The 22,865-nt window shown below is 43.0% G+C and overlaps 1 protein-coding gene across 2 annotated transcripts in view; it reads right to left on the bottom strand.

Moving 5' to 3' along the window:
• UVSSA (UV stimulated scaffold protein A) overlaps nucleotides 1-22,865 on the bottom strand; it is an 81,587-nt gene that overhangs the window by 50,768 nt on the left and 7,954 nt on the right. For both annotated transcript variants that reach the window (XM_019553044.1, XM_019553045.1), the window contains 4 exons: nucleotides 21,541-21,661; nucleotides 19,356-19,787; nucleotides 17,599-17,708; nucleotides 14,890-15,018 (listed from right to left, as the gene is read on the bottom strand). In XM_019553044.1, coding sequence (XP_019408589.1) covers nucleotides 14,890-15,018; nucleotides 17,599-17,708; nucleotides 19,356-19,787; nucleotides 21,541-21,661 — 792 coding nt within the window. The remainder of the gene's footprint in view (nucleotides 1-14,889; nucleotides 15,019-17,598; nucleotides 17,709-19,355; nucleotides 19,788-21,540; nucleotides 21,662-22,865) is intronic.

The raw sequence follows: 22,865 nt of genomic DNA, 5'->3' as shown, positions 1-22,865 counted from the left end.
TATTCTGAAAGCTGATTATGAAGAAAGTCTCACAGAAAAATGATTACTATATGAAAAGGTTAAAACTAGGGAAAAGCATGTACAGTGTTTTTATGTATAACCTACTCAATGTTAAAGGTTATTCCTCTGCTTCTGCCCTTAGATTTATCCTGAGCCATAGCTGGCATTTTGTCTATTACATACTTACTAAAAACAAAAACATGATGCAGTGCTTATTATTTTGACTAGTCATTACAGTTACTGTATCTGAACATATGATGTTCTACTGACATAAATGATCTATTAAAGACGAAAACATTTATTCTCAGTTAAATTTATGTCAGTGTTGGAATTTGCAGGATGTGTAATAATGCCCTGCTGTCAATCATCACACCCAAATTCATCCCTTTTCCCCATAGGAGAGGAAAAAAAATCAGAAGCCTGCCTACCCAGCCTGTACTACAGGAAAAACCTAAATAAATACTAGGGTGGTATGAAATTTCGCTGAGTATTTCATTTCAAAGCTGTTTCTATGCATTTTGAGCTCGAAACAGTGAAATTGAAACAAAAGAAAAAGTATCGAAACAGCTTTGAAACAAAATGAGGGCACTCAAAATGTTTAGAAAGTTTCAAAATGTTTCGAGTTTTGAAGCAGCCCGGTGGTAGGAGGCAGGGAAGAGCCAGGGCTGTGCTCCCAGCAGCTCGCAGCCCCATGTAGCTCAGCCTGGCGGGGAGTGCAGCCCTGGTTCACCCTGCCTCCCGCCGTCGGGTTGCGCTCCATGGAGCTGACGGAGCCGACTGGAGCACAGTGCCTGCTCTGCCCGCCTCCCACCACTTGGCTGCGCTCTGATCGGCTCCGCCAGCCCCATGGGGCTCAGCCCGGTGGTGGGAGGCAGGCAGAGCCGGCGCTGTGCTCCACCTCCCACCACCGGGCTGAGTTCCATCAGGCTGTAAGCTGTTGGGAGCTGAGCCCAGTGGCAGGATTTTTCATAGCTGTTGGACACAGATGTTATAGACATTAGGGGCTGCAAGGGACCTCAAAAGATCATTGGGTCCAGCCCCCGCATCATAGGCAGGAATTCAGCTGGGATCAAGTGACCCCAGGCAAGAAATAAATTCAGCTCTTTTTTTGAAGGAATCCAAACTGCCCAGCGCCAGTCCCAGCCAGCAGCAGGAGCCTCCTGAGATCTGGCAGGTCAATGAACACTATAGAGAGAGGAGCTCATTGTTCATGGCTTTTTTCTTGCAACTAATGCAGTGTGAAGTTAGTCACTCATGGAGTACCCAGCTCTGAACCCACACTGCCTCTCAGGGTAGACTCTCTCAGCAAGGACTTGGCGTCCTTTCAGCAGGACCCATGCAAGTATCTTGCCAACCACACAAAGCAAAGATATCCCTCAGTAGTTGCTGCAGTCTGCTCTGTCCTCTTTATTTTTGTACAAAGTAATTATCTTTTCATCTTTCAGATCCTGGGGTATGTGGTTTTCTTCTCAGCAGGCACAGAGAAGTGTGTGGATGTTGCTCACAAGCTTTCCCCCCACTGCCTTTAGGAGCTCTGGAGGTATCTGATTGTTGCCTGCTGCTTTCCCAGGTGCAAGCTCTTTGATAGTTTTCTCTTCAGTTAGTATTTGGTCCAGCTCCTGCATCGCTGGGAGCAGGGGGATGGCAGCTAAGGCAGTACCACAGATAATGGCACCCTTTGAGTAGAGTTCTTTGAAATAGTCAGTCCATCAGTCAAGTTGTTCTTGCCTGTCATTCCGGATGGTATGGTACCGTCTTTTGCTTTCAGGTTTGCAGTCTTTTTACAAGTTGGACCAAGTGCCTCTTTAATTCCATCACAGGTATACCACAAAGGTGCCTGCTTTCAAAGCAGATCTGAATTTTTTTGCTCAGGTCTTGCCAGTACTTCTGGATACATTATCTGGTGGCTTTCTGGACCACAAACTTAGCCTCTTTTGAACTTGAGATTTCTGTACTTAGTTGGTTGTTGAAGTAGAGTTAGGTGAGCTTGCTTTTTCTTTTCTATGAGTGGGAGCAGCAGATGCTCAGATGCTGCAGGCCAGTCAGGTTGTTTTTTCTTTGTTTTTCCAGAGACATCCTTGGCAGTAGCCAGTGTCTTGTTCTTGACATTTTCCCACAAGGTGTCAGAAGCAGGGGAGTCAAGTTGATCTTTTTCAGAAACACACCCAAGCTCACACTGAAACTTTGCACGAGTGCCAGTCCTTCATGTTAGTGATATTGAGGCGAGGTTTGCCTTTTTGGCTTCACATGATGGATCTTTTTTTTAGGCTGTAACTGGGGCTTGGCCTTGACAAGGGCATGGTCAGTGTCACAATCAGAACTATGCATTGATCAAACATGCAGTACATCGCTTTTTTAGCTTACCTTTTCTAGGACCTCCCCCAGATTGAGGAAAGCAGGCCACCTCTAAATAGGGTGGCTTGGACATCTGAGCCACTGAAAAATGCCTGGGTCTTTCCCTACCAGGATGAGTGACCATTGAGCACAGGCCTTCAAAGTGTATGCTTGGACAGAACAAAGAAGGAAGGGGTTGTCATGGGCCCTCCACCTTCTCTCTCAGCAGGTCTATAGGACTCCAATGGCAGGACAAAGGTCAAAACAATTGGTACAGGCCTGCTGTAGCTTCTAGCCAGAACACTACTCCGAAATGAAAGAAGCACCTGCCTCATCACGTCCGCAACTGCACCTTTTCTGGATGGATGTGGTCCCAGTAGCGTGGGTAATGCTGGCCAACAGGATTCTGGCTCATCTGTTTTTCTGGGGACATTTCCTTCACCCAGGAGGTTCCACTACCCCACCCTTAGGTGCTCCTCCACCCAGAGCTGTAAGGGCTTCCCTAGGGGAGACAAACCTCTTCCCAAAGGGAGGTTTGTTGACTGGCGCTGTCGCTTGCTGTTGCGTTGCTGGTGCACCGTCTGTATATCTGACGGCAAGTGGGGAACTGGCCAGGCAGTTAACCAAACATAATTAAGGAGTGAGAACAGCACATAATGAATCTGTTCTTCCCTTGTTGAGACCAGGCAGAGGAAAATAACTTTATTTGGTGGGCTCTCTCTAAAGTTCAAGTTAAAATTTATGAATTTTAAAATATTCATTACTGAAGAAAAAAGTCTCCACAATTTATGCCTGGTTCCTAGGTTTAAATGAACTCAACCAGGTTTGGACTCTAGCAAGACGAATGTGTTCTATCCCCCAAACCTGCAATTTAAACAGTGGGAAGTGAATGCAGGAAGTTTTGCAACACAGGCAGGGCAGAAACTGCGCAGCATGATTTTTTGCTATTAGTGGGAAAGGATGCAGAAAGAGGAAAAGAGTAGCCTTTACACAAGGTATTGACAAGGCACTTTTAGGCAGGCCCCTGGCACATGTTCATTTAATGATCTGAACCCCAATCCCAATAACTGCACCCTCTGCCATGCCTCAGGTGCACGGCAGGATGCATGATTTTGGGATCAGGGATCAGATCCCAATCATGCCTTTACTACTTGCCAGAACCTAGGATCATGATCCTAGGCTTCACCTGAACCAGCAAGTTGAAAGGTGGGTGCCCACAGCCTGGCATGAACCATATGGTCCTGGGGCTGGGACCGACAATCAGCTGACTGAGGGCTCAGCCCTGGGACTACAGTGCAGCTGGTCCTAGAGCCCCAGGCATCGGGATGTCAGAAAGTCTGGGTGCACATATTTAAGGTTCTGCTCAGCCAGGGTGTCAGGATATGGGAGAGATCCCCTGACCCCAGGGCTCCCATGTGCCAGGGTTGCCAGAAAACCATGTGTGCAGCCAGGCTGCACAAGTGGTTTTTAAAGGCCTTGGCATATAGGGGGACCCCATGATTGGGGAATCTCTTCCCAGTCACAGGGTCCCTTTGGGTGACCTATGTCGAGTGCCTTGTTCTGCAGCTTCCTGGGAGTCAATCTGCCAGGTCGCAGGGAGGTCAGAATCATGCATGATTCAGTAGCAGAACATAGCTCTGATGGGGGCTGAGGAGCAAGGTGTGAGGCAAGGCAAGGCAAGGCAAGAACCATGCTGGGTTGCAAGGAGCCCTGTGGCTCCCTGGAACCCAGCAACCTCTGTCCAGCTGATGAGCTCCCCTCAACTCAGCACCCTGAAAACAGTTAAGTGCAGCCCCATGCACGGCTGCATCACACAGCTGTCTACCTGCCAACATTAGGAGAGCTGTCAACTAAGCCCCACCATGCAGCTAGCATTAGGCTGCCTGGCAGGACTTCGCTGCCACATGTTCAATTTAAGGCACACCAGAAACCAGCCACAAAAATCTGAACACATTCAGCGGAATCTCTTTGTGGCTGGTTTTCTGTCTTGCTGTGCCATTAATTGCTTGAAAGTTCAACCCAGTTACCATTTATGGCATATTTAAGAGGTTAATTGCATCTTATGTGTAACATCTGCCAAGGGCCTTAGAAACAGAGGCACTACCATGAATGAGCAGCAAGTAAGACTTGGGAAAGAGCAGGGCATGGAGTTACAAAGGGAGCAGAAGTGACAATTTCTTTAACTGGCAGCTTCTTAAAAACTAAGCTCTGATATACTGTCAGACACATGGGAAGCACCCCAGTATTCTTCCAACCACGAAATGGACAGAATGGAAGGCTTATTAACAAGTCAAATTTGTATTGTTTCTTTTTTCTTTTTTTTTTTCAAATCCTGGGTTGATTTAAAATGCAAGAGTCTTCATTATAACTTCATTCATTAGTGCTTAACTGACTTTTCGCACAGCCTTTATCACGACCTTCAAGCAGTGCATTTTTAGCAAATATTGTCTATTATTTGTGTTGCAACAAAACAACTTAGTGCCCAAATCTGGGATCAGGGGTCTGCTGTGCTGAATGCTGTGCATGAGTCTCATGGCAACATGGATGCTGCTCCAAAGAGCTTACAGTAAGGGAGCGAATCTCAAATGGGGTGTCAAGATCCTTCCAAGGGTTCTGCAGGCCCTGTGTCAGGAGTTAAGGGATTGCGCCTCCTGCAACAGGTGCTCCAGTGTCCCACAAATAAGCAGCATCCACAGCTGCTCTCCATGCCCCTGAGCTCCAAGCAGTGTGCACTGACACGTGGGCAGGCAGATGCAAGACCTCCCTTTTTAACTGGGCTTGTTTGCCCTGCTCCTCCCACACTCCCAAGCCTAGTGAGAGTCTCACATGACTGCAGTAATTGGCATGAGAGTCCCTGGAGGAGCAGCTGCAGCAATGGGGTATGTGTGCCTCCTCGGGTATAAACCAGGGAGGGGGGTAGATGTTGGAAAAAACCAGAGCAGAGTGGGGTGAGGGCCTGCCTCCATCCCCATCACATGGCACCAGCTAGATTCTTGCTCAGTGGTTCTCAACCAGGGTGCCACAGAATTCCAAAAAAATGTTATGGAGGGGTGCCTTGAAGCTAAGAAGTTTGAGAACCACTGGTCTAATGCCTTATCCTACAAAGATTTATGAACATGATTAACTGAAAGCACTGAAGTAGTCCTACTGGCTTCAAGTCATCTTTCCACACTTGGGTATCTACCCCAAAGAGCTTGCAATTCCATATTTTCATTATACATGCATATGGTACCTGTAACAATGAGGCTATGATTTCCACTTGGGCCTACTCAGATAAAAACAGTAACAACTCTGAAAGGTCTCGTCTCTCCAATAAATGTATTTTTGTTCCAATTACACTTTTATTAGCTTCTTTCTCCTTTTAGTCTTTTTTCTGGTAGTACAATGTCCATCTGTTATTAGAATCCCTTTGAGTAGAGCACGTTTGATTCTTATAACCATGAAGCGTAGTAAGAGGCAGCAAAGTTTTCTTTTCCTCATGTCTCTACATCACACGTGATGATTTTGTTATGCATGCTTGTGCTCGTTTACTGTACTTTGAAAAAATTTTCATTGCACAAGTCATGTGCCTTTGAGCAGCAGGCATTGCAGTAGGTGTTGCATAGTCTGAGGCTCTGTGCCACAGTCACAGGTAGCTGAACAGTGACTTCCACTTCTTCATTAGTTCCTTGGAGCATCTGACTCCAGCATAAAGGCGATTGAGACATCACCATCTTTGCCATGGTTTTTCAGCTCCTGGTAGTAAGGACTTGGCTACTGGAACGTACATTTTTTCCACTGTCAGGTATTTCCTCACCCTCTTGTTCCACATCTGTAGTCATGTATCCTTGCATGCGGCATCAAGAGGTTGCATGCTGGTGAGGAAGCGCCCATGCAACTTCAGACGTTTGTGCACTGCGGGCCAGTCATACAGAGGATGTCTCACACCTTCTCGTTGTCTCAGTCGTTCTATCCTGCTGGCCACTGTTCTTCTGATATCAGGCAGAGCAATGCTAGCCAGCAGATATACACTGTTTAGGCTGACAGGCAGCAAAGTAAAGTGAGCAAAGTCAAAGTCCCATCAAGAAGCTCTATGCAGTTACTACGCAGACACTTTGTTGATTCTTCATCAATTCAAACAGTCAACAGAGAAAAATAGCTCGTATGCACAGATTATGGATTAAAATTTTGATTCTAATGCACGTAATTTCTTAAACCAAGATCCTAATAAACTGTGAAAAGTGCATGTAGCATAATACTTCTTGGTGTCAGTTCCTGGGTTCTGATTCTAACCTGTGGCTGATTCTGTTAAGCGAGATTCCAAAAACTGGCAGATATAATTTATAGTCATTCTTACACCTTCAATCATATTCAAAAGTACCTTCTCCACCCATTCTCTCACAGGGTTTACCTATGGCACAAACCCTGCTTGCTTTGCCTTTGAATGTAGCTATTACTAAGTAAAGGTATATGGATGTGGTCACAGTAGTTCATCATAAGTGTTCATTTTTTTTTTATCAGAAAAAACTACAACGTCTCTGTTTTAGTAGAGAATTCTGCTGTCTAGGAAGAGAGAGCCACATTCCTGGTGGTCAGATGCAAGCTCATTTAAAAAGTCCACATCAGACATGTGGAGAGGTGATGAAGTCATAAATATACATCACGTATAAGAAGCAAAGGTATTTTCTCAGAATCACTGTGTCCAGGGACTTCTACAAGTTGTATCCCCATCGAGGTCATCACCAGGAAACACTTCACCTTGCCTATTCTTTTTGTAGATAACATAAAAAGCCTGCTCTTCTATGATTAGCATAAATATAACAAATGTCTTAGTTTCATACCTACATAAGCCATCCCAGGGCATAAGGTATTTTAAATTCGTGTACTATACCTAGAACCTGGAACTCATAAGGCCAAACTAGACAGAATACAAGCAGATTATAAAAAACACTAAAAATGCAAACAATGCACCTTTCAATTATGTTTTGGTCCAATACCTGTTACATTTTTCCCACTCTGGTAGAACATATTTCCAAATGTTGTTACTGTGTTTCAGTCTCATCTGCCCTGCAATACATTCTGTGGCTTCCACATCCAAAATGCAATTGAACTTGCTAAAGAGCTGCGAATTTACTCAAAAATTAGGTTACCTGGAAAACAGTGTCTAACCGCCCTACAGGATTTTTGACTGTGCTGAGGAAAAAAAAATGTTTAAACAAGGAAAAATAAAAACACATGTTCTGGGACTGCTGAATACATAACCACAGAGTAAAAACATTTTGATTTCAACAAGCAATTTCAAGATTTTGGCAGAACTCCACCTATCCAACTTCATTTATAGAAAAGTAAAATAGCCCAAGAAGTGTGCCAAAATGTCCCACCTGTCTGGAGTTAAAAATCGCTCTCTGCCATTCAAACCTACATTACTCTGCTCCACTTTAAAACAGTCAGTCTATCCCATATTAGAAGAGTTTTGGAGAATTGATCAGCTGGTATGTTTAAGTGATGTGCATTAGCAACAAAAGTTCCCCTGCTGCTACTTATTGCTGGCTCCACCAAAACATCCAGGCCGCGGGCGCACGAGTGTGGACGTTTGTTTGCCCAGGGACAAGCATTTTGTGCTGTTGCTACTTGTCCCCAGGAAATGCCTCTGCGATGCACACTGTGGCGTCAGCAGGTTGCCCTGGGCGAGGTAGGGGAAGCTGGACCTAGCAGCCTTACTTGGAGTACTGGGGGCCTCAGGGAGTACAGTGCTCCTGCAGTTGGGAGACAGACTGACTGGCAGCCAGAGCACAGCTCCGACTGGCCACGCTCCAGTTTTGGGCGGTGCATGCTGCTGCCAAGTGTGCCACCCCATTTTTGTTTTTCTGGTGTGGTTTATTTTTTACGCCAGGACGTCCTGGGGCCAAAAAGTGCCCCTGCACTGCAAGGCAGCAGCGCGAGGCACGCCTGCATGTGTGGTGCGCGGCACTGCAGATGGGTCTGCAGCACCACACTCCACACATCCACACTTGTCTGGATGCAGCCAGAGACAAAAATCACATGTCATTTTATACCCTCTCCTTTAACGCACAAAAAAGGGATCATACTGCAGTAAACTTTCAGGGTGACACTCACAATGGCACAGACAGTTGTTCAATTCATTTTAAAAGGTGTTTTAGTATAAGGTAAAATCCATAACCTAAATTTAACCAGCAAGGCATTTAACAATAGTTAAATAAACCGACAATGCCCATGTACATTGGAGATGTACAAAAGAGTTAAGGAATTCAAAACTGAGTAAAACAGATGTCCTTACTCTTGTGTCAGAGCACTCCTAACGTAGTTTTATATAAGTGTGTGTTCTATTTAAAAACAAAGAAAATGTATTGCAGGAGACTGTCGCCATTCACGGGGAAAACGTTCTCGTATCCCCTGCGAATACCAAAATCTGTGAACAAGGCACTGCGTTCATGAACGCAGTGACCCCGGTGGCTGGGGAGGGGACAGGGGAAGCATGGCTGTGCTGGTGATGGTGGGAGCGCGGCGGCAGCAAGCACGGAGTCCCCAAGGAGCTCCTTTAAGTGTATTACAATGCAGGTTCGGCATTCACAAATATTTGAAACAGCGAATGCCAAGCCCATGAATAGCGGGGGTTTCCTGTAAACATAGTAAACATTTACGAGTCATAAGACTAGATCAACAGAGCTAGTGGACAGCATAACACAAAACACTGAACTATTACCACGATTCTTCCCAGAAATGAAAATGAAATGAAAAATAGCAGTTATAATTTTTAAAATACAAAATACATTTTCTTTTGTAACTTAAAAGTTTAGAACAATTTCAATATCTGCAACATTTGATATTAAAAGAAAAAGCACTATTAAAAATGCAGCATCTGATTTTAAAAAGACAGGTATAATAACTTGAAAAAAAAGAGAATTATTTTCTAGGTGGAAATATTTAAGCAACATTTCAGACATAAGCACTTTATTTTGACAATAGAGTTAAACCTCTGAAAATAAGTATTTATTACAACACTGATCTCAGCCAGTAACTAGAATGAGTTCACTTAAATAGAGCAGAGAACTAACTTATTGCAGTAGCCCTGGTTGAGTACCTAGCTGAAAACATACAGAGTAAAAGGATGACCTGTTCTGGGTAAAGGAAGTGCAAAGGAAAATGTCCAGCGTGCAGTGTGCACTCCCTCTACTGGGCACTGAGATTATGCTGAACTGTCTTGAGACAGAAAAAAAAAATAGCAACAAGTCCAATTGTACAAGTCTTGAAAAATAGGAGGGGTTTCTCCTCTCAGACTGTTTCCTAATTTCAATCACAATTTTGACTTATGTCAAGAGGGCTTTTACACTTGGCCCATCTACTTTCAAAATGCAACACTTCTTAAAGGGTGTAAGTACCATTTATCTAATCTCAACCGCAATTACATGAATGTAAGTAGATGGTAACTACACACAAGCTTTCACCAACTCGAGACTACAGAGAGTGAGCCCCGTGTCTTACCTGTGCACTTTGTGGTCAGAAAGCCACCCTCCCCAATTGAAACCACACGAGTTCTTATAAGGCAATGACTACTCTTAAGTGGTAGTAAGGCTACTTAGTATGTACTGGGTTGGGATAGGCGAGATGTATGCCAGGATGTATATATGTCCAATACAACATCACGTAGAAAGAAGAGACCTGCAAGGGACAAACCAGTTGGCTCTGGACAATAAGTGCAGCATTTGTAGCAATTTTTCCTCTCCTCCCATAGGCCTGACTTGAGGCAGGATGGAAGGGTAATTTTATTATATGCTATGGTTTAAGAGCTGCATTTAGATGGAGACCCTCCTTTAACCACTAGAAAACTTTAATTATAAGATGAGCTCTCTTTTACTACACATGCAATGGCAGTCCCTAAAGTGCACTGAAGCAACACACAGCTATATGCCACTTCATAATAGATAAGTTTTCACTGCATCTGAGCTTGCTATAGAAAAGTTCTATTGTATAAAGTTTTGCGTTGCCAGTTAAGTGCTTTGGGATGGGGTGGGGAATATATAAAAGATATGTCCCATGGCAAGGTTCTTTGAGAAGATGTGGTATCTTTTATTAGACCAACTGAGTAGCTGGAAAAAGTTCTTAGCAAGCTTTGAGGCGCAATCACCCTTTTTGCACGCAGAAGCCTGCTAAGAACTTTCTTCAAACCACTCAGTTGGTCTAATAAAAGAGATCACATCTACTCAAAAGAACTGTGCCTGCCTATGTCCTTAGACCAGGGGTGGGCAATTATTTTGGGCAGAGGGCTACTTACTGAGTTTTGACAAGCCATCGAGGGCCAGGGGCAGGTAAATATTAATTTTCTAAATTTTTAGGGGCCCCGTGGGCCAAACAGAATGGCTTGGCTGGCCGCATCTGGCTCCCGGGCCGCATTTTGCCCACCCCTGCCTTAGACCAACACAACTACAACCAAATAACAAAGGAAATGTTCCACTAATTTATAAGACAACAACACTTTCTAGTCCTCAAATATAATCAGCAAATGAAAATTTGGAGAGAAAATATTCCATGTTCGTTTTCAACATCCTCAAATTTCTCAACTGTGTTGCTCTGCAGGTCAATGTCCTAACCTGGGAAAGGGTGAAAGCCCCAACAGGGACCCAAAAAAAACAGGAAGCGGCTGAGAAACTTGGATCTACAGTGCTGTGTGCCACAGAAGTGATGTGATCTTGTGTGCCAGAGCCACATGTCCTAATGCAACTCTGATGTACCTGGCCACATGTGCAAGTCACGTATACAGTAGTGCAGGTGTGTCAGGCAGTCGGCACTATGCCAAACCTATGCCTTTCTACTTTCTCCTCAGCAACGCACACATACAGCCCATCAGCCCCGGGCCACTGTAGATATGGGCATAACACGGTGGTTAAGAATTCCAGGAGTGGCACTCTCTTAAATCCTGAAGCAGGACTTTATTAGAAGGGAAAGCAATATTAATCTTCAAGTGAATCACCCTAACTGCCTCCAGCTTCACGGCAGAGTTTCTGACTGAACGTCTCCACATCCGAACATCTACAGCTAAAGAAACTGTTGACACTGGGTTTTTTCCTTGCCCTTGTTTGTTTCATTGTCTCACACTCACGCTATGCAACATAAAATCTTAAGAAAAGGAAGCTGAGCTCTCTCACTAACTACATCTTAAAACAGCTAGGGTTTTATGAAAAACGCTCGTGATCAAAATCAAAAAACTTTTGCCTGTGGCAATGTTACACAAAATATTCAATGACTGGGAACTACTTATCTAGATGCTACATTCATTAAGAATAAAACAAAATAAAAACATTAGCAATATAATAAAAAAATACAAAAAAAAAAAAAATTCAAGGAATCAGTCTATATGAAAGGCTAGAATCAACTTTCTTCAAACTGGGTAAGAGTCGGTTCTGTTATATTTAAAAAATGATCCTGACCACAGAGCCAGGCAAGTACACCACTCATATACTTCTGTGACCTCCACTGGGGTGTTTGTATTGCATTAAAAGCACCAACGACAGAACTACGTGAGGGTGTTCTCACCTTTAATACAACAGTCCTATCTTGAGCTGATCTGACAAGCGAGAACCGTGCATAGCAGGACTTCCAAAACTTGTTGGTCTCCTTTCAACTAAAGCAGAGATGTTCAACCTGTGACACTGATGCCACAAATGACATGGGCAGCCTCCGTGTGTGGCACATGGCAGACTGGGGATGAGATGGGCAGCACAGTGGCAGATCGGACAGGAAGCAGAAAGGAGAGCACTAGATCAGCTAGTGAGCCCTGGGCAGGAAGCAGATGGCAGAGCAGCAGCTTGGTCAGGAAACATAAGGCAGAGAGCAGAAAGCAGAGAAGTAAACTAGGCAGGGAAAGCCATCGGAGTAGCACACACCCTGCACACACCGTCCCCTCATTTGTATTTCTCACTAGATTAGAGTAACTGCATCTGTTCTAGTGTAACAATCTTGCCATGAGGAAAGCAAATTTTCCAAATTCTTAACCTTCTGTTTTATACCTGCCATGAAAATAAAATAAAAAAATCATACCCTTTCTGATGGGCACAGTCTGGCTATAAGAGAGGGTCACATGGCATGACAATCTTCACCAAACAAAATTGCAGACAGTAATTGATGCTTTCTATCTGACTATGAATTGGCAAGAAATATCAATTGTCAAAATATACAGCTTGTCAGAGGTTACTATACAAGGGACAGTTTTTCATATCTCCTGTCCTGTGGACTCTGTGCTAGGAGTTAAGTAAAATTTGCTAATGCTCTGGCCCCTGAAGTGCTACATGCGAGTCAATGCTTCAAAAAGTCAATGTGTCAGTATATGTCCAGCACGCAGAGGACACCACCAAAGATAAGAGAACTTTGTCATGGTGAGAACTAATGCTCTAATTCAATAGTAGCTTAACTTTATGGCTGGCATGCCACAAGTTAAGCCTCAACCCTTCCTGAGTGCCACTCAATGGATGAGTCAGCACGTGAAGAAATCCCTGCACCATTAGGATGTAATATCCTCTCTCTGATGGGCTCTATTTTTTTTTTAAAGCAATGGAGTCCTCCCATTTCCCCAGCTGCTACTGTTTTCTTCTAAAAGAGAACAACAAACAGACAAACAATCCAACACATGCAGAGAAACCACAGGATGTTTATGACAATGCTTCTGTAGCTCATTATCTTCTGCATTCAGAGCTTAAATTTAAACTAGTTCAGCATTGGTTAAGAACAAGTGTGGGCATTTTGCCCTGAAATAAACTATTCCTTTATTTTCCATCACCTAGCAAGTTCCATGTCTCAAATGAATTGTAGAATAATAGAAAATAAGGGCTGGAAGGGACCTCAGGAGGTCATCTAATCCAAACCTCTGTTCAAAGCAGAACTATCCCCAATTAGATCATCCCAGCCAAAGCTTTGTCTAGCTGGGTCTTGAAAACCTCCAGGGACAGAGCTTCCACCACCTCTCTGGGTAACTTGTTCCAATGTTTTACTACCTTCCCAGTGAGAAAGTTTTTTCCTAATATCTAACCTAAACTTCCCTTGCTGCAACCATTGGTCCTTCTTGTCATCTGCCACTGATAAGAACAGTCCAGCTCCATCCTCTTTCAAACCCCACTTCAGGTAGTTGAAGGCTACTAATAAATCCTCTCTTAGTCTTCTCTTCTCAAGATTAAATAAGCCCAGTTCCCTCAGCCTCTCTTCCTAAGCCATGTGCCCCAGCCCCCTAACCACTTGCATTGTCATAAAAACACTGCATTCAGAGTATGTGAACTATTAAATATTCTACCCTGTCTTACTTAGCAGTGGGATTTAGAAGGCTTGACCTTTACATCAAATCCTGTTGACTGACTTCCAAAAGCGATAGGAGCACTTTTTTAAGCCACTCGTAAAAGAAAAGCTTAAGTGTCCTTCAAGTCTTACAAGAAAGGCAGCAACTAATATTCTGGGCAGAGGGCCAGCATGTACAGCCTTACCTGTAAAACAGGCAACAGAAAAGGAAGCAAGAATCTGGATTGCTCCATTACTGGTTACGTGTATGTTCCACAAAGGGAAAAGCATTGACAAGAGTCTTCCGAAATATTGCTTTTCATTTAGATTTGGCATTTGCAGCTGGAGCAGTGTACACAGGACCGCTCTACCATGGCAAGGGAGAAATTCATACACTCTAATTCTGGTCTTGCCTGTATGCCCAGAGTTCACAATACTTGAACTCTGTTGTCATAGCATGAATCGGGAACGACACAAATTTAGTTCAGCTTGGGGTGATAAGCTCTTAGAACCCGATTAGAATCCAAAAATGAACCGTGCATTTTAGCCAATATAAAATAACTTTTAAATATAGTTTGGCCAGTATAGTACCAAACAATGTAATAGTTCTGTTTGACAACAATCAAATTTAACAAGTACTATTAAGCTCTTGTTTTCAATTAATAATTGCAGCCTTACACCACTGAATCTTTCTGCCTCAGTTTTGCTCTCTCTCTCTCTCTCCTAAAACTATCAAGGAAATAATCTCAATGAAACCCTGAAGTTTCCCATCTCCATCTACTGGCTACTTTTTAAAACATGCTTCTGATCATGTCACCCAACTGCTATAGGGAACAAGTACTACAGTGTGGGGCAGGGACTAATGTCTTTTTTCTGAACTGTGAGTTGCTAGCACAGTAATAAACTTGCGATATCAGCAAGTACTATTAATGAGAGAAACATCAATGAAGAGATGACCAAAGGCAGAATAAAAGATGCACATGAAGCTGGAACTAGAAGAGACTTTTAAAATTAAAAGATCTATATTTAAAAAATATTTAAAGATAGCCAGTATTAAGATTTTATCTAATTAGTAAAGCCCCGTCCTCTACAAATACTTCTGAATGTGCTTACACTTGGCTCAGCTAAATAGTCGCAATGAAGTCAACTGGATCACACAATGATAAAATTAAGTATCTGCTCAAGTGTTTGCAAGATTAGTCTAAGAGGAATTTTTTGCTATCGATATGTTTTTCCGTAGGTAAATCAAGTGTTCCTAATAGTCTACTCCAGTAGCGTTTAATTTAAAGCACTCACCACTTTTCTTTTCCTCTCTTTATAGTCAATGTTCATGTCCTTATGTTTCTCCAGAGCCGTCTCTAATTTATTCTTAAGATCAATGGCACACCTTAAACGATCATCACTTATTCCTGCTCGAGTGAACGACTACAAAACAAGAGATATATATTCTTATTATTTCTCCCAAATACCTCCTCAACAAAGAAATTCCTGGTTTTACTCCATTTTAACACAGCATGCAATAAAGCAGTTTGCTACAACCCTAAGTAACCACTAGCGAGTCTAATCATTTAACTATGCTTCTTCAAAATTTTTCACCTACAGAAGTAGGTGTTAATAGCAGTTAGAGAGATACTATATTTATTTCCTTTCAATGTACAAAATTCCCTGCATGAAGCTCTTAAGCAAAGAATGTAGACCAGTGATTTCCAAAGGTAGTGTGCTGTGAAAAATGGGCTGCTGTACTATGGCAGCCCCACACACATCAAGGTCAAAGTCCTGAGTGGACCAGAACTGCGTGTAGGATTGGACCACGGACCAGACCTGGGCTGCGCACCAGTGAGTCAAGTGGGCTGCCAGTTTTAATCTGAAAAAACAAAAAACGAAAGTGTTCCCTAGGTATCAGAATTTTGGGAAACACTGCTGTAGACTATCTAAGGGCACTTTTACATGTGCTCTGGGGATGAGAGGGGCAGCTCTTTAATTAGAGGGGCTCCAAGAACCGCACTAATTAAAGCACCACTGCATCTTGTGTATCAGCATCCCCATGCTTAAAAATGGCAGCAAGAGTGCTTGAACTAAGATTTAGATAGATAATATGCCCCCGCCATCATTTTTAAGTGCAGGGACACTGATCCATGAGACACAGGAGGCAGCTGGAGTGCAGCAACTGCCCATACTCCAATCGAGTCTGCTCCAATGTGCTGGAATTCCAGCGTGTCGGAGCAGCCTCCGCTCTCATGTATAGAAGTCCATAGGCCTCAAGTTACTTAAAGATGATTTGATATAGTATTTGCTTGCATTCACTTGAGCAAAGTTTGGGTAAGATAAAAATAAGCAGAGAAGAGGGTCATGCCAGAGGACATCATAAGGTGTGAAATATTTTTTAGACAATTTAAAATGGATTGGAATACAATCTAGGCTAAAGGTTGTGCTAAAGTTTCTTAGAGTTCATTTAGTGGTTTCATGTTAGACAAGGCTAACTTTAGACGTGATGTAGTTTAGACAAGGAATAAAAATAGGCATTAATTTAAGTTAAGAGCTCCTTTATAATTTAATTTCAAACCAAGGTGAGAATCCTTTTCCCTAAGCCTGCCCATCTGTTAGGTTTCTTAAGACTGTAAGACTAGTTAAATTTGCTTTCAAACTTTAATAAGATAGTTATGCATTTGGATACACGTGCAATTTATACATTTTACTTATTTGCTTGATATCCATTACCTGTGCTGTTTGGTCACTTATATCTTATCTGTGTTTTCCCCCAGGATCTGGGGGAACGTTTGTTCACCAGAGCGCCCCAAGGGATGACGAAGCCAAACAGTCATAAACTACTGCGAGACCGTTTCAGGCTGGACATAAGGAAGAATTTCTTTACTGTCCGAGCCCCCAAGGTCTGGAACAGTCTGCCAGCGGAGGTGGTTCAAGCACCTACAATGAACACCTTCAAGAGTAAACTGGATGCTTATCTTGCTGGGATCCTATGACCCCAGCTGACTTCCTGCCATTTGGGCGGGGGGCTGGACTCGATGTTGTTCCGAGGTCCCTTCCAGCCCTGATGTCTATGAAATCTATTACAATTTGCCACTATTATTTATCTACATTTATGCTTTTGAGTATTTAATTTTGGTGGGGGTGGTTCTTTAAACCTTTCTTTGCTCTCAGAATAATAGCAGAGGGCCAACAAGACTACAGATTATGATGAATTAAGTAATGAGTTTCTCAAGACTTGTCTGACAAAGACAAACTGATTTTTACTTTAAACCTACCACACAAGTCTTATTTAAACTGCGTTCTTAAAAAAAAACAGTTTAGTGTATGTACTGTATGATGTGCTGTATAGCATAACAGATACAGAATGACGATTCACTCGAACATAAATTTTACAAATACTGGTTGCCATCTCTCGTCTAAGTGTTTAATTAGCCAGCTATACCACCTCCCCTCCCTCCAAAACACTTCTAATCTAGACAAACAAGCAAATTATGTTAGCAGCTCCACAGTAACTGTCCACACATTCATATTTATCTCGCAGCAAGTGAGAGTTTAAACAAGGCAGTTTACTCCCTGAGGAATCAGGGCTAAGTTACCATGGCTTAACTTTCACCTGCTGCTATGTTGCAGTGAGCACTTGGACAGCTACAAAACATCATGTGCTACACAATAACTACATTAACTTACTGTAGTTTGTTTTCTCATTCCCCTATACTGGTATGTTCCCCCCCGCCCCGCTTTTCATTTTCTTTCTTCACTTCTTTACATTTTACTATCTCCTAACAACTTTTGCTCACAGACCAAATATTTAATACAGCTGGACACCAAAACTATTTAATTTGCATATTCAGACACTGACTCTGGTGAAACCACACCTAATCACTCTCCAGGGGTGTTCTTAGAAAGGTTTCCTTAATTACGGGGTTAACATTTTTGGGAAGACGAAGGTGGAAAGCATGCAAAAGAGTGGAAAGCTTTTATCATTTTTCTTGGAAGAAATCTGCGTTTTAAGCTCACCTGAATCCACAACTGCACGGAGGGCAAGAATTTATTTCCAATAAGTTTGTGAGCATCCACGATACTGCTTATTATGGCACTATTGTCTTCATTCTCACGAACTTTTATATCTGTTGAAAACAGAGGAGAAAAAGAACAGAAGCATGATCTTTACAGCACCCTCACTAAAATAAGTAAGTTGGAAGCATTAGAAAGTGAAACTTCCTAACACAGTCAATGTCTTCCGAGATGGTTTTGTGAATCAGAACATTACATACTTCAACGTTAGTGCTTAAAATGCTTCACCAACAGACTAAAGGAAGTTAAAACATAATGCTTTCACTGCGCTGGATAACCCTTAAAAAAGGGCTTCTAAGCAAGCACCACTCAGTTGGTCATAAGAACTGAGAACAATTGTATCGTTATTTGTATTGCATTATCACCTAGATTGGAGTGCTCACTCCCTGGCCCATGGTCCAAATCCAGCCCATGAAGCCAGGGCAGCTGACCTATGGGGCTGTCCATGGGTCAGGAAATTTGACAGTGGTAGAACAATGGCAATTAATACTGCTACTCCTCCCCAGCTGCCAAATACCCAAGCTCTACATGACTGGTTAGTGCTGGACCATGGCCCCTCCACGCACACAGCCGAGTCAGGGCTGGGTCATGCCCCATCCCCTGTGCAGCTGGCTGAGGCAGGCCATAACTACCGACTCGGGTCCACCAGCCAGATCCAGCCCACAGATGGGCCAAGCCCCATACCTCCCCAGGCAGCAGTAGCATCTCCCATGGAGTGGAGTGGGGAGGAGAAGGCTGACAATGGGACCACGGCTGCTGGGACACAACCCCCTCCAGCTGCTTCACTGGCTGCAAGGGACTCTGCTGCAGGCTGGATCAGAGCTTCTCTTAACATATCCCACGCTGCTACTAGAGTTTTGCAAGAATATTACCATTGACTCTCAATCACCCCATGGTCCACTTTTTTATACATTTTAAAATCTGTGCATCTGACTGTTCCCTCCTTCCTCCTTGTGTTTATTGGATCTGATATTCTTTTTCCCCAAATAAAATCATCTGAACCCAATCCTTTTTTCTAGTGATTGCTACTCCATCCACCTAAGTGTTAGCTGCAAACATCAGAGTGTGCTCAATCCCATCTTCCAAGTCACTGAGATATGGAGAACAGCGAGAAGTTACGTGCCTCGCTGGCCACTGGCCCATGTAATTCCACAAATATAATATACAATAAGACTGTTGGGCTTTTGAAAGAAATGACCACACAAAAAATCATGAACTAAGTGTCCTGGGTTTATTACATGTAATTTGACCTCTCATCATGAGATAAAGAAGATAGAATCTTAAAAATCCTCAACACCAGCACCCCATGCACTTTTTAAATTAAGGTGAAGGAAGCTTACTGACAATCTAAAAAGTGTTTCCTTCCTAAATAAAATGTGGGCATAAATAACATTATTAGCTTGTGATTGTGAACAATAATTTTAAAGAAGTGAGCACTGAGAAAATGTGGAAGAAACAAAAATATTTACACATTACGGGACTGTAAGCTCTTCAAAGACCTCAAAAGTCATTTACCGTGCCATAGACCCAATCTTAACCTTAATGGCTGATTATTAGAATTTGTAAAGCTCATTCATGTAAAGCAACCTGCAAAGGCCAACTGAAATGCAAACAATAAAGCATTAAGCTTCTGCATTAAACACCTTACCACTTCAGATACAAGCGTTCACAAGTTCCTTTTCTCATACTGAAACAAGTACCTGTGGAGATTTCCAGGTCAAGGGTATATTTATGAGAGCCAAGCCCATGACTCCTAACAAATGTTTCATAGTCATCATCACCAGTGGTAGCAGCTAATTCAACTTCTGAACATCCATCTCCATTTGCTGCCCCCCGGTCACTTCTCTCCAGTTCTTCATTCAGGTCTCCATTTTTATCAGCTTTTAAGCACGGTAAAATTGAAGGAAGGTCCTTGCTGCAACAAGGTTGTTCATCATCTATATGCCTGAGAGAAGATGGCTGGCAGTCTGCTAGCTGCATGGATATGGAAGCAGGTTCTTCCTCATTAGCAGTCTTCTCTATGACAGGTTCTAACTCTGCGTCATTCACAGTGAAGTCAAATGGATCCGGCATCAAAAGTCGGAAACAATTCTCCATCTCTGTTAGTGTGTCTTGAATTTCTTTGGACATTTCTGTCGGGACATAACTGTTTTAGAAAATTGCTGTATGAAATATAAAATTCCAACAGTTCAGAAACGGAAGAAATAGTTTCTCCCATGCCCCAGTATAAGGAAACATGCTTACAAATTAAGGATAGATGCCAAAGGGCTGATGCATATATCTGTACATTGATAAGACATTCTCATATACCCAGGCTTTCTTGCCTCTTCCCCTCCAACATTTCTCCCCATCAAAATGACACAATATTCTCCAGAGGTATAAAACAGAATCAAGCTCTTCTTCCTTTTTCCCATCCTCCCTAAAATCTCAGAGCATTTATCAAAGATGGCTTTTTAATTGCTTCATAAAATATGAAGTACAGCAGATGGATAGGCAAGGTTATTCTTAGCAATGTCACTGAGTAATAAACTTATACTCCTGAAAAACTTATGCTGCTATGGTTGGTTATCTGCGAATTCATGAATATCAAGAAAGACGTGTTACAGCTGAAAATTACTTTACAAAATTGCGGAGTCAGTTTAATATGCTGCACCCAGACATGAACGTTCACAGTGAATCCAATGCTCCAAAGCTGTATGGTAAATGTCTGCCTAGCAGCTTCACTGCCACATTTTCAGCTTCATGTTTCAGTTTCATTTGCTGTTGAACCCTTTTGAAGGCATCCTTCCAAAAGGCACAGATATTCAAAGAACAGTCAGGCAACTTCAGGTGGACCTGTACTACGTTTAGGATTCCTGTGGCGATATGTGCCAATACCTTTTAAAACACACTGATTTTACATGCAATACCAAACTGAGAACCTGATTTAGAAAGGTTCTTAAATTATGTAAATTATGGCATATGACTCCAGCCATTGGCTTCAGAGGACTCCCCACTCACTTAAAATTATACACTTCACTGAATCAGGAATTAACCTGTTAGGCTCCTCATTCTACACTGACTTCTGGGACTACAATTTACTTTCCTACCCTCTATTACAGGGGTGGGAAAAATGGCTGATGCAGCCAGCAACCAGACTCCACTTCCCAGCTGACCCTGCCCGCATGGCTGGGGCTGGTCTCCATGGAGACCCCAGCCGCAGTTCCCTGTGAAAGCTCAAGGATTGGGTTGCCATGGAGTCCAGCCCTAGCCAAGCTGGCAGGGCGCATGGCAGAGCAGGGCATGGGGCTACTCCGGAGCCACTAGGATCTTGCGATTGGAGCAGCTTGCTCCGGAGCCTGCATGCTCCAGGCAGGGGTGTGCACAAGGGGATCGCAGCTCTGCCCCTGCTCCAGATCAGGCTGTCACCACTGCAAGAAGCAGCAGCAGAGCTGCGATCCCCTGTATGCGTGCCCTTGCACGCAGCATGCAGACTACAGATCGCGGCTCTGCCCTGGCTTCCCACATCGCAAGATCCCAGCTGTTCCAGTGCAGCCCCGTGCCCTGCTCTGCCAAAAGCCCTGCCAGCATAGCTAGGGCTGGTTTCCATAGCAACCCCATCCTTGAGCTGTCACGGGCAGCTGTGGCTGGGGTCTCCATGGAGACTGGCTCCAGCCATGCACAGGGGCAGCTGGGAAACAGAGTCTACTGCTGACTGGATCCAGCCTGTGGGCTGGACTTTGCCTGCCCCTGCTCTATTAGGAAACATAAGATCAAATGCTTGCAGATATACTAGTTTTCACATCTTCCTCTCCAGCCCACCAGTATTTGGGTTTCTTGGATTCTGTCGTTTATATAGCATAGTTCCTTAACGAAGTTTAAAAAATAATTTTATAAAAATCTCACCTGCCATTTCTTCCTGAGCTCTTTTGACCTTTTCTTTGTTAATGTTCTCTAGTCGTTTTCGCTTCTCTTCCTCCCTTCTCCTTTCAGCAAGAGTCCTGGCATTTACATCTTGAAAATCCACCTAAAGAGGAATTGAAGATGTATAATGCTCATTGTAAGAAATATATAGAAAATCCATTTCCTAAGATTTTTATCTGAAAAGAAAAATCCTCTAACATTACTAATCAGATAGAATCTCAAAAGTGTTTCCTTTTATCTCCCCTCTTCCTGGAATCAATAACTACTGTAACTCTGATGAAATTTTCACTTCTGAAAGCCACTGATTCTCAGCAATCAGTTATTAGAAGGAAAAGCAAGATCATAAGTGCCAGAAACCTGAACACCTGCTTTTCTGTGTGGACAGCAAGAAAAGGAATTGCAATTCCTTGCAATTTTGGATGCCATCATCACAGTGGAAAGGTCATGTAAGAACCTCATTGACAGACAATATGCCAAATTCAGGCTAGGTTGATTTGTAACTCTCAAACCATAGAGCAAAATCCCAATTTACTACTTGCATGTATGTGTGCATGTGTGCCATTTCTCAAATAACTTGGCAAATGAGCAAACCAGCAAAGAACAAAACTATATACTTTGCAACATACAGCTCTGCTGTACCGAGCTTTGCATTTTACACTACATTTCCTAGCTTCTTTCGGTCTAAAACTTGTTTTATTCTTACTTTGTTTCTTAATTTCTGAAGCAGAAGGCATGATAAACCATGCAGGAGCACAGTGACTCAAATACTATTATGATCTGATGAGTTTTAAAGTGTTTGCAGTGAATTTCATCTAAAATCTATTTGAAAATATTCAATATGTAAGAAGATTAAACTCATAAAAATGTAATTATTTCCTAAAATATTTAATTAAAATATAATAAAATATTTAACCATTTTCTCTTCTAAAAAGTTACATTCTTTTCATGGATTAGTATAACAATCACTTTGTAGAACTCCATTTCTTATCTATTTAAACCTTTCATCGTTTCTACGGTCGGAAGGGACCTGAGCAGATCATCTAGTCCGACCCCCTGCCATGGCAGGAAAGAGGACTGGGGTCAAACAACCCCAGCAAGATGCTCATCTAACCTCCTCTTAAAAACCCCCAGGGTAGAAGCCTGCACCACTTCTCTTGGAAGTTGGTTCCAGACCCTAGCCGCCCTGACCGGGAAGTAGCGCCTCCCGATATCTAGCCTAAACCTGCCCTCTGCCAGCCTGTGACCGTTATTCCTGGTCACTCCTGGCGGTGCTCGGGGGAACAGTGACTCCCCCAATGCCTGCTGAT

This window comes from Crocodylus porosus, unplaced genomic scaffold (genome assembly GCF_001723895.1).
Source record: "Crocodylus porosus isolate Cpor-Errol unplaced genomic scaffold, CroPor_comp1, whole genome shotgun sequence".
Lineage (NCBI taxonomy): Eukaryota > Metazoa > Chordata > Crocodylia > Crocodylidae > Crocodylus > Crocodylus porosus.
This window is presented reverse-complemented; position numbering and strand designations above follow the sequence as displayed.